At 52.9% G+C, this 12,221-nt stretch overlaps 1 protein-coding gene across 1 annotated transcript; it reads left to right on the forward strand.

The window, feature by feature from the left end:
- Nucleotides 1–9,945: 9,945 nt before the first annotated feature.
- LOC149327954 (uncharacterized) lies at nucleotides 9,946–11,176 on the forward strand. Its single transcript, XM_089562631.1, has one exon. It carries the CDS (start codon nucleotides 9,946–9,948, stop codon nucleotides 11,143–11,145), a length of 1,200 nt encoding a protein of 399 aa, XP_089418757.1. The 3' UTR covers nucleotides 11,146–11,176.
- The last annotated feature ends 1,045 nt before the right edge of the window (nucleotides 11,177–12,221 follow it).

Consider the following 12,221-nt stretch of genomic DNA (forward strand, 5'->3'; position numbering starts at 1 on the left):
TGGGAGGTGGCCCTGACCAGCGAGACCCTGGATCAGCAACTTAAGTTGGTTCAGCAAGTCCGTTAGTCAGCTAAAGCCAGTGGCGCCTTGGACTAGGGGTGCCACCCAAGTTGCTCGAGCACCCTTCCTGTTTTTAAATAAAAGTTTCCTCTCTCTCTCTCTCTCTCTCTCTCTCATCGCCCCACGTGCTTAAAAGCGCAATTCAGGCGTCCACTGACCCAGGGAGCCAGTTATCAGCACTTCCTTTCATTAAAATGATTGAAGTGTAAAGCGTTGTCAACGCCAACGCCAATGAACGCAACTAACGTCGACTGTCTATGGCTTCAACGCCGCTTTTCTGGCACAGCGTTGTAATTGCCAACGCATGCAGCGCACATCTGTCACTACCGCCACGTAGCTTAAAGCACAATTGAGGTGTCCAGTCTTCCAAGAGGGTAATTATGCGCCTTAACTCTGGTTCAGGTGTCCACAGAGATGTGTGACACAGATACTGCGCCATTTCCATCCCTCAAAATCCAATTTGCCAATTTTTATCCTTTGCTTTCCAAGCTCCCGCTCCATCGGTTTCACCGCTTAAAGCGGGAATAAGGTGTCCACTGCTGGTTACAACGGGTGCAAGGGGCAACGGCGGCGGCAACGGCGACGTCGTGAAACGCAGAAACGGGAGCCGAAGAGCTGCGCTATAACATTTGGAGGACGCTTAAGCTTCGCATCGACGGATAACGTCACCTGGACCACCGCGACACCACTCTTGAGCCGGTAGGCCCATTTTTTGGACTTTTCAAGGACTTTTTAGTGGCCAGCCGCGGCCGGAAAGCTGAGCCTAGCGCAGGCCTAGCGCGTTCCCGGGGCGGTACCGTGCGGTGCTTGCGTGTCTCGACATCAGCCAGCATGGAACACCGGGACGCTGACGACCCTATCATGAATGAACCTACCCGGACCTCGGCCCAATGTTCGGCGACTATTCAAGATACGGACGAATCTTCTGCCGCGCCGCCGACCAATGCGAGCTCCGGACTCGGGGACGCAGTGACCGAGGCCATGGAGACATCGCCACCGCAGCGGGATGACGGGGCCGACATCGACTCACTGCAAGACGAAGATATGGATCGTTGGGAACTTGTTTCTTACAAACGGCGCCCAAAAAGGAAAGGTTCGAAGAAAGGTTCGAAGGGGCCCGGTGATCCCCGCGAAGAAGTAAGCAACAAAATAGCGCGGACAGCCGCAGCTGGCGGAGCAGAGACGCAGGCGAGTGGCGGGACGCGCTCTACATTAAAACCACATCTGGCGGTAGCGCAGCGGCAGATAAGGCCACGTCCGCCGTCGCTACCGAAGGATGATATCAAGATCATTTATCGCCCCAAGGGAGGCCTCAAAATCACCGAAATCCGTGTCGACCAGGCAACGCAAGCCCTCGTCGAGGCCAGCGGAGGAAAGATCAAGGAAGAAGACTTCATCATGAGACTCCGACCCGGATCGAACATCATGATTGCGTGCACGCCCGACGTGGACATCGCCGACGTGCTCAGGAAAATCGAAAAGCTCACGCTCAATGACCAAACTTATGCAACCAACACCTACCCAGCACTACCGTACGACTTGAAGCGTGCGGTAATCCACAGCGTCATGCTGGGGCAATCACCGGCCCTACTAAAATCGAGGCTGCGGCTTCGATCCCAAGGAGTGAAGATCCTCGAAGTGAGAATGCTGGGAAGTCGGAAACGGCGCTCATCACGTTCGACGGCCCTTATATCCCGCAGTGGGTCATCTACCGCTCCGGAGAATTCAAGACCTACCAATATCGTCCTACCAGGCATATCTGCTACGTGTGCGGAGAGCAAGGTCATCGTCCGGACACCTGTCCAACGCCGAACACCAGGCTCTGCAGGATGTGCGGCACACACGACCCACCAGAAGGTCACCCTTGCAAGGCCAAATGCATGGTGTGCGAAGGCGACCACGTCACCAGGGAGTGCCGTCGACGCCTGAAGACTACTGACGAGTTCCTTGGCAGCACGACCGGCGGCCGGCAGTCCCGGAAACAACAATGGCAGCAGCAGCAGCAGCAAATGCCGCAGCAGCAACAACCGCAGCAGCAGCAGCGGAACCAGAACCTGAGTCGAGAGCGCCGACCCAGGTGGCTTAGCTCGGAGCGGGACCATGGCCGCTCCTCGAGCCGAGGCTGTAGCACCCCGCGAGATCGCAGCCAGAGCCGATCCAGGGATGACTCTTTCCCGCCGCTCAACCGATCAACGGCCAAGCCGAAGCAGCAGCAGCAGCAGCCACCGCAGAAACAACACAAGAAGGGCGGCGTCAAGGTGAACTGGGGAGCGGGCTCTCCAAACCCACTGATTCCCCACTCGGATCAACCGAACATTACGCGTAACTCGAAAAGGATTAAAGCTCTAAGGGAGGAGAATGCATCTCTCCGAAAAAAAAAAATCGACGACCTCATTAAAGAGATGCAGGCTCAGAGAACAGGGCAGCTACCGCAGCCCCGACTCCGCCGGTCGAGGTGTAACGATCTCCAACCCCCTTAGAAGTGAGCCCCGAATAATTAAGAGCTTTCATGCAGCGCGTGGAGGATTTCATGATTCGCACCGAAGGACAGTTTCGCCAAACTCATGCAAGATTAGATGCTATGCAGGTCCAACTCAACCTGTCAGAATAGAACGTCACATTACTACAGCAAAAAGTTGGGTTGCAGGACCAAAGTTTCAGCAACCACGTCAAAAGGCAAAATACGCAACGAATAACAAACGTGGCCCGGGATAGGATCATACACGAGCGCCGTTTCGGCACTGAAGGCTCCAGTCAGAACAATGCCCAAAACCATGGCTAAACAAACTCCACCCGAAATCTGGCCCTGGAACTGCGTGGGGTACCGCGAAAAGTAGAGACTCCTAATGCAGTTTTTACATCGGCAAGACTCCACACCCGATATAATAGCTTTACAGGAAACTAATACGACACCGTCACTCAGGGGATATACGTGCAACGATAGCGGACGCACGGCAACCCTGGTCAGCAAAAAGTTGGTAGCCATAGCCCATGACCCCATTCCCAACACCAAAATTCAGCACTTAGTGACGGAAATTATTCCCAAAAAGAAGCGTAAGGAAAAGAGTGTCTTTCTCGTAAACCTCTATAGCCCGCCTCGCCAGCGGGACGCGAATTTTCATACACTCTTTCTAGGGGCCAGCAAACTTGCGAAAAGCAACTCGTTGCTCATTGTAGGCGACTTCAACGCTCGTGTACAGCAATGGGGATACCCCACTAATAATCAGAAAGGTATTCAGGTCGAGGACGCGGCGGAAGCGATCCAATGTACCCTCTTAACAGACGAACTTCAACCCACGCGCCTTGACACTTCGATCTGCCCAGATACGTGTCCGGACTTAACGCTTGTCAGGGGAGTGAAACACGCAACGTGGGAGAATCTGTTGGAGAATCTAGGCAGTGACCACTATATCCTGAAGACCACGATAGCAGCCACCAACATCAAGCGCAAATCCGGCACGGCCAAGATCACTAACTGGCCGGCTTTCCGCAAGGCTTGCACGGACCTGGAAGGGGGATTACTTCCATACATGATTGGTGTGAACAACTTAAAGACATCCAAAAGCGATACACTCAGGAAGTGGATCGCACCAAGCAAACACCAGAGGTGGACCCTCGGCTCCTCAGGCTATGGGAGGCACGTCGAGGACTGACCAAGCGCTGGAAGAAACAGCGCTTTAACAGGAAGCTCAAGCTCAAGATCGCAGAAGTCACCAAGACAGCGGAGGAGTACGCGACCCAACTGGCCAGGGAGAGCTGGCAGCAGTTCAGTAGCTCGCTGGACGGTAGCCTCAGCACGGTCAAAACGTGGTTTATACTCAAGACCCTCCTCGACCCTACCCAAGCCAGGGCCGAAAGCGGGAAAGCTATCCGCAGACGCATCCACACCTTCGAAGGTACGGAAGAGGAACTGCTAGTTAAAGCCAAAGCGAAATGCTACGGCACGACCTTGCCTGCGGCGTACGCGAAACCATACCTGGGGAAACCGAACACCCACCTATACAGGCTGATCACCAGGGAAGAAGTGTTCGCTGCAATAAAGGCATGCACGCGCAACACTGCGGCGGGAGCAGACAAGATCCAGAACGCACTCATACGCAACCTCTGCGACGAGGCGGTCGACCAACTGACCACTTTCCTCAACGGGCACTGGGCCGCAGGAACGGTTCCTGAAGAGTGGAAGCATGCAGAGGTCGTAATGATTCCCAAACCGGGTAAGAAACTCCAGATCGAAAATCTCCGACCTATCTCACTCACCTCCTGCCTAGGCAAGCTTTACGAGCGAGTCGTTACTCGGAGGCTCCAAAGCTACATGGAAGACGAAGACCTGTACCCCCACAGTATGTTCGGCTTCCGAGCCCACCTCTCCACCCATGACATCCTCTTGCAACTCAAAGAGGAAGTCCTCACCAATGTCCCGAGCGTAGGCGAGAACGTGTTTATGGCCTTCGACATCAAAGGGGCCTTTGACAACGTCAGCCACACGGCTGTAATGGAAGGACTCGACAACCTCCACTGCGGCGAGAGGATTCACAGCTACGTGAAGGCCTTTCTCTCCACCCGCACTTCAACGGTTGGGCTTGGAAACCTTCGCAGCGCTAAATTTTCGACCCTCAACAAAGGCATACCTCAAGGGTCCGTCGTCTCGCCACTACTTTTCAACGTGGCCATGATCGAACTCGCGAGACAACTCGAGAAGATCGAAGGCATACAGCACGCAATATACGCTGCCGACGTCACGGTCTGGGTTACCGCTGGGTCGTTCGGCCAGAAAGAAGAACGACTGAAAGCAGCGGCTACCTGCGTGGAAGAATATGTCAGTGCACGAGGCCTCGCCTGCTCCACCGAAAAATCCGAACTCCTGCGAGTACACAAAGGGAAACACAAGGAAGGGTCCCTCAATGTCTATCTCGAAGGTCAGCTAATTCCCGAACGAGACAAGATACGAATCTTGGGAATGTGGCTGCAGAGCAACCAGCGATGCGGCCATACGCAAGGCCTTCTCAAGCAATCGACCACTCAGGTCGCCAGAATGATCACGCGCGTGTCGCAGAAGCGGAGCGGCATGCGAGAGGGGGATACCCTGCGCCTGGTTCTGAGCCTGGTGGTCAGTCGCGTGGGTTGCGCCCTCCCGTACTTCAACCTCAACAAAGGAGAAGTGGATAGTGCAGATACCATACTCCGCAAAGCTTACAAAACAGCCCTGCATCCACCAATGAACACCTCCAACGCAAAACTACTGGCTCTTGGAATTCACAACACCTTCGAAGAGATCAAAGAAGCCCAACTGGTCACGCAGTTAGCCATTCTCTCTCAGACTCCTACGGGGCGCTCGCTTCTTAGACGACTGGGGCTGGCGCAGGTGCGGAAATCGTGAACCGTACTGCGAGCATACCGGACGCAATTCGCCAGACGCTAAAGGTTCGCTCCCTTCCCCGGAACATGGACTCCAACCTGCATGCGGCCCGTAGGACAGCCCGGGCGAGGTATGTACAACAAAACCTAGCTACAAAATCCATAACGGTATACACGGACGTGGCTCCGTATACAGGAAGCTCACATAACAACACAGTGGCGGTAGCTATTGATTCTAACCTAAAGAAATTAGCTAGCGCCTCAGTCAGGGATTGCACGGTAACCGAAGGGGAGAAGCTGGCCGTAGCTCTAAGCTCTAGCGGCGGTAGTCGGTTATTGAAGCAACACATCCCTTACCATCCTTACAGATTCGAGAGAAGCGTGCCGTAACTACATGAACGGCCGCATAGGTCGCGCTGTGCTCCGGCTCCTCCATAGCGCGACCGCACCAAAAGTCACACATTGCATTTACTGGGTGCCAGGACACACCGACATAGCGGGGAACGAACGCGCCGACGAGGTAGCTCGAGGGTATACGAGCCGAGCTTCCTCCCAATCGGACGATCTACCCGACCGAGTCGGCCCTACGTACTCAGACATTCTCAACTACTATAAGGGGGCACAGATCCGCTATCCGCCGCCTCATCCTGATCTAAATCTAGAGGCAGTGTATTGGCGAAGATTGCAGACAGGAACATTCCCACATATCCTTAACAAGATTTACCCGACGCAATATCGGGACACTTGTCCGTGGCGTGGCAGCAAACCATCGTTGTACCACATCACGTGGGAATGCATAATGAACGACAGCTTTCGCAAAGACCCCAGTGCAGAACAGCGGGAGAGCCGGCTCTCCAGCGGCGATCTGGGTTGTCAACAAGGTCTGATCCAGCACGCCCAACGAGCAGCGAAGCTGTGGGGAGTTCTGGAATAGGGGCACCGACCGTGTGAAAAAGAGGATGTACCTCTTCTTTCTCGTCTGCTACTAGCACGTCTTTCTAGAGCAATAAAAGTCTTTCCTACCTACCTGCCTTAAGCTTCGCCTTTAATAGTGGAACGCGACAGCGTCTTGCAGCGCTGCCAGGGAGCCCACGGAATACCCTCGCCCGTTCTGCGCGACACCTTGCCCGTCGGAAAAATTGAAATATTGGTTTTATGCGAAGCATATTACAATAGGTAACCCAAGCCCTTCGTGACGGTTACATGCCGTGCACACCACGTGGCACAATGACGTCACGACAGATGAGAGACCGGGCTCCAACTTGTGGCGTCGCTGCGGTTGCACGCCGTTCAGACCACGTGGTATGGTGACTTCACACCACGTGACACAATGACGTCACCACAGATGACAGACGTGGACAGGAATCAAAGTAAGAAAGAGAACGCCACCATTTGGCAATGGAATTGCCGAGGGTACCGACGGAAGCGAGCGCTATTACAGCACCACGTGCAACATGTAGAAGACAATGAAGTCGAGAGTTCGACGAAAACTCGTCTGGTCGGGGACAAACATGTTGACGATGAAGAAAGAACGCCGACCAAAGAAAAAACAAAAACAAAAACAGACGTATCGGTTCCCGTACGGGAGCCTTGTTCACATTGAAATGAAGCAAGCAGCTGAGTGGCATTACATATGTTTGAAAAGAGGGCGCAGGGAGCGTGCGTAGATGGGGTTAAGATTTCCGTCGTTGCGGTTAAGGGTGTGACTAGTAGTTTGGATGATTAATGATTCCAAGTGCAGGCGAGGGCGTAGCTTCTTTTCTGTTGAAAGCACGTGTGCCCGACCCCAGTCGATGTCATGGCCTGTAGATACTGCGTGTTCGGCGATAGCATTGGAATCCACTTTTTTGTTACGTACATCGTTACTATGTTCTTTTAGCCGCCTTTCGAAGTTTCCGGTTTCGCCAATGTATGCGTAGTCACAGTCGGAACAAGGAATCTTATACACTACGCCAGGATATTTTTCTTTGGGAAGGGGGTCTTTGACGTTTACCAACGCATGGCGCAGTTTTCTTGTCGGAACATGGGCGATATGGACGCCAAAGGTGCGCATGATGCGCGCTAAAGCCTCGCTTATTCCGGGAGCATAGGGCACGGCAGCACGCTTCAAGGGTGACAGAGGAGTATCGCCTGCTGGGCGACATAACTGTTTTTCCACGGATTGCACAAATGAGGTCAGGTAGCTGTTGCTTGAAAGTTCTTGTCGTACAGTTTGAAAATCAGTGGTCTGTTCTTCAAGGGAAGACAAACCAATTGCTATAGCGCTGCAGGAAACTGGGGGAAATCAGGTAAAACTGGCCGGATACCAAAGTTTCTATAGCGATAGGGGTGAAAAATGCAGGGTGGCCACGCTGGTGAAAAGGAATATAGCAACCCTAGAGCACGAAGTGAGTACGGGGGACATAGAAGCGGTAATGCTAGAAATGATTACGGGACGCAAGAGAGCAAAAAGCATATTTCTGCCTAACATCTACAGCAACCCGAAGCAGAAGAAAATGAAATTCGGAACGATATTTAGAAAAGCCATCAAACTGGCCGGCCAGAGCCCGTTGGTGATCGTGGGAGACTTTAACGCGGCACACCAGGAATGGGGGTACGCGAGGCAAGATCCGAAGGGCAGACATCTCCTTGAGGAGTCCCAAAATCTCGGACTTACCTTGCATACCGACCCATGTGCGCCCACTAGGGTAGGTAGCAGTGTAAGTAGAGACACCGCGCCGGACCTCACCTTCAGTAAAAATGCAGGCAGGGTAGAATGGGCAAACACCAGAGAAAATCTGGGTAGCGACCACTTCATCGTAGCTACGAAGCTGGGAGAAGGAATCAAGCTACGGAAACTCAAACAGGCGAGAATAGTGGAATGGGGCAAATTCCGGGAGATTCGCAGAAGCCACAAAGCTAAGGAAATTGGAGACATAGGAGACTGGACACAACAGCTGAGGGAAGATGCCAGGCACGCGGAAGCAGTAGCTGAAGGGGAAGATGCACCGGAGATAATGGATAGCAAACTAATGAGCATGTGGAAGGAGAAGGAAAGGCTCGAGAAGAGACTCAAGTCTCAAAAATGGAACCGAAATTTATGGCGTTCGTTAGCCAGACACACCAAGGAAATGGAAACGTATGCTATTAAACTAAACGAGCAAAATTGGTACGCCAGGTGCGACGAAATGGAAAGGGGCATGAGCCTAGCAAAGACGTGGAATATATTGCGGCATCTCCTCGACCCGGGAAAATCTAAACAGGCAGCGAGCGCTAACCAAGTGAAAGCGAGACATGCTTTCCAGGGGACGGACAAACAGCTGATGGACAGGCTCAGGGACATTTACATAGGGGACGCGACAGAAGTACGACAGGCAGAATATGGAGGAGCGGAAAATGAAGATCTAGACGCGGACATTACGGTAGCGGAGATCAGAACAGCTATCGCTGAGCTAAAAAATCGCTCGGCCCCTGGCCCGGATAAAATATCCAATGTCATGCTCAGGAATCTAGACAACGACTCGATAGATGCAATTGCGCGGTACATGAACAAAGTATGGACGGAAGGTAAATTGCCAGAGGAATGGAAGCAGGCAGAGGTTGTTCTCATCCCCAAGCCGGGAAAAGAACCAAAATTGGAAAACCTAAGACCGATCTCGCTAACGTCTTGCGTGGGGAAACTCATGGAGCACGTAGTGCAAGCGAGGTTAACGAGATACATGGAAGATGGAAACCTATGGCCGCACGAGATGGTGGGCTTTAGACCTAAGCTCAGCACGCAGGATGTAATGCTCAGACTCAAACATGACATTGTAGACAAGAAAGGATTAAGAGAGAGAAAGGAATTTTAATGAGGGAAAGGTGGAGAGGAAGAAAGGATTAGATGCCAAGGTGATCCTAGGTCTTGACCTCACGAAGGCCTTCGACAACGTCCGACGCGAGGCGGTGCTCAGAGGTCTGGAGGAGGTAAACGTGGGCAAGAGAACATACGACTACAGCAAGGACTTTCTCCAAGGGAGGAAGGCGGTGATTAAATTCCACGACGCAGAGTCCCCCGGCATAAGGCTGGGCAGCAAAGGTACCCCGCAAGGCGCCGTACTGTCCCCCTTCTTATTCAACATAGCGATGAGAAGTCTCCCGGCCATGCTGAACAAGATCCCTTATCTAAAATTCAGCATGTACGCGGACGACATAAACATGTGGATGAATAACGGAAGCGACGCGGAAATTGAGTGGAGTCTTCAAAGGGCAGCAGACGTAGTGGTGAAGTACGCGGCCGAAAGAGGCCTGGCGTGCTCACCGCAGAAGTCGGAGCTCTTCGTGTACTATAGCAACAGCAGGAACAAGAGAGACGTAGAAATTAAAGTGGTGGTGGGAGGCCTGGAGGTGCCCAGGGTCGAGGAAATGAGGATCCTAGGCATGTTTATCAACAAGAAAGGCAACAACACCAATACCATAAAGAAATTAGCCACATATGCAGACCAAGTGGTAGGCATATTCAGGAGGGTAGCGGTAGAAGGGCGAGGACTAAAAGAAAGGAATCTCCTGAGAATGTCGCAGGCGTACGTAATCAGTCGGATCTGCTACGCGACGCCGTACCTAAACATGAACAAGGCAGAAATAGAGAAGGTAGATAGAATATTGGGGAAATGCGCCAAGCGAGCTCTGGGACTTCCGATATCTACGTCGACGGAGCGGCTTGAAAAAATGGGGGTACACAACAGATGGGTTGAGCTGGCAGAGGGGGTGAGGATATCCCAATTAGAACGGCTCGGCCAGTCTGAAACGGGCAGGACAATACTCGAATGGGTAGGAATCCGGCCAGAAAGTAGCACGCACAAGATGGTAAACATCCCGGCAGGAATCAGGGCCAAGATATGCGTCCCACCTATGCCGCGGAACATGCACCCCGTGTATAACAAGGAAAGGCGAGAACATAGGGCTAAGGCCTACGAGAGGAAGATGAAGGAGCGACCGGCAGACCAGGTGGCGTACGTAGACGCGGAGTGCGGACAGCACGGGGCGGCTGTATCCGCTGTGGTCGACGGGGCAGGAGTACCAACGGTAGCGGCTTCGAGCCGCACGAGAGATGCCAATGCGGCGGAAGAGTTGGCGATAGCGCTCGCTTGCGTCGGTACCAAGGCCACGACGATTTTAAGTGACAGCAAAACTGCAGTAAGAAACTTCGCGAAAGGAAGAATCTCGGAAGAGGCCAAACACGTCCTCGAGGCGAGGCCGATAGAACGTAACATAGAGATAATATGGATCCCAGCGCATGAGTCTATTGCAGGAAATGAGGCTGCACACGAGCTTGCCCGAGCTCTCTATCACCGGGCGGCCGCAGAGCAGCCCTCCCGCATAGACATGAAAGATAGCCTAATTTCATACCACGAGATCACGGAACATTATAAGCTGAGCAGGAGGGTCTATCCGCCGCCCGACCGTTCCCTCGCAAAAGAGGAGGCAATTGCGTGGAGAAGATTGCAAGGGGGGAATCATATAAGCCCCTTCTGGGTATACATAACAATCTCCAAAGAGGAGAAAGACCAATATTGTATAACGTGCGGGGAGAGGGGCACTCTCGACCATGTCATATGGGAATGTGCTGGAAGCCCGGGCGCCGAGCAAAATATAGAAGACAGAGAAGCCTGGGAGACCTTGCTGCGGAGCGAGGACCCCGCTAAGCAGCAACAAGCCATCCGCCTGGCGGCTGAGGCCGTGAAGAGACAATGTGTCTTCACCAGACCTTAGTTTGCGAGGCTCCTAAGTAGGGCTCCCTTAGGCCTGCGTGCCGGGGGCTCCAAAAAGGAGTCTCATTTCGGTGGAAATAAACGTTTTGATGATGATGATGACGGGGCTCCAACTTGTGCCGTCACTGCGGTTGCACACCGTGTGATTCACGTGGTATGGTGACGTCACACTCCCGCGCATTTCGAACACGCGCGTTCACACTCGGTGTAGGTGAAACGCTCGCTCCACCGGGCAGGCGGACGCGGCTTCCGTGGAAATCCAGGCGCTCACCCAACGCGCGTCTCGGGGTTAGTCGGCGTTCCGCTGTAGCCATGCCGTTGTCTTCCCCCACGACGAAGGATTCTAGTGGTTGTATTAAAATGACCAAGTATTCAACCAAAGAAAGCCATGTATTACCAAGCCTAGCTATCAATATGCTTCGCATCTGACTAGGCTTAACCTTAGCTAAGCCTCAGCCATTTTTTTAGGGAACGAAATGCAGCAGTCTTACTTTTCCTGGTGAACACCTGAGCCGCGTCCATGACACGCAACTTCCCATTATAGGTCGCCGGTTCGAATCCCTGCCGCGAACTAGGCTTTAACTAGTATGTTAATGAGGCCCGTGCACCGTGCGATGTCAGTGCACGTTAACGATCCCCAGGTGGTCGAAATTTCTAGAGCCCTTCACTACAGCGTCCCTCATAGCCTGACTTGCTTCGGGACGTTAAACCCCAATAAACCATAAACCAGTATGTTAATGCTGCATGAAACGACGAATCGTTATGACACCGCCCGGAACATTCTGCGGCATACTGAAGACACAAAACTACGCAGGAAACAGGACACAAAAAAGAAGCAGACAGGACGCTCGTCCTGTCTGCTTCTTTTCTGTGTCCTGTTTCCTGCGTAGTTTTGTGTCTTCAGTATGTCTTACCAACTAGCCTCTCATCACACACTTCTAGAATTCTGCGGCAAACGGTTGGTAAATTGGTTTTTGAGGAAGGAAATGACGCAGTATCTGCCACATATCTTGGTGGAAAACCTGAACCGCGCCGGAACGGAAGGGAGGAAGGCGGGAGTGAAAGAAGAAAGAGGTG

Source organism: Amblyomma mixtum, chromosome 10 (genome assembly GCF_055824585.1).
Source record: "Amblyomma mixtum isolate Tamu chromosome 10, ASM5582458v1, whole genome shotgun sequence".
In the NCBI taxonomy this organism is placed as follows: Eukaryota; Metazoa; Arthropoda; class Arachnida; order Ixodida; family Ixodidae; genus Amblyomma; species Amblyomma mixtum.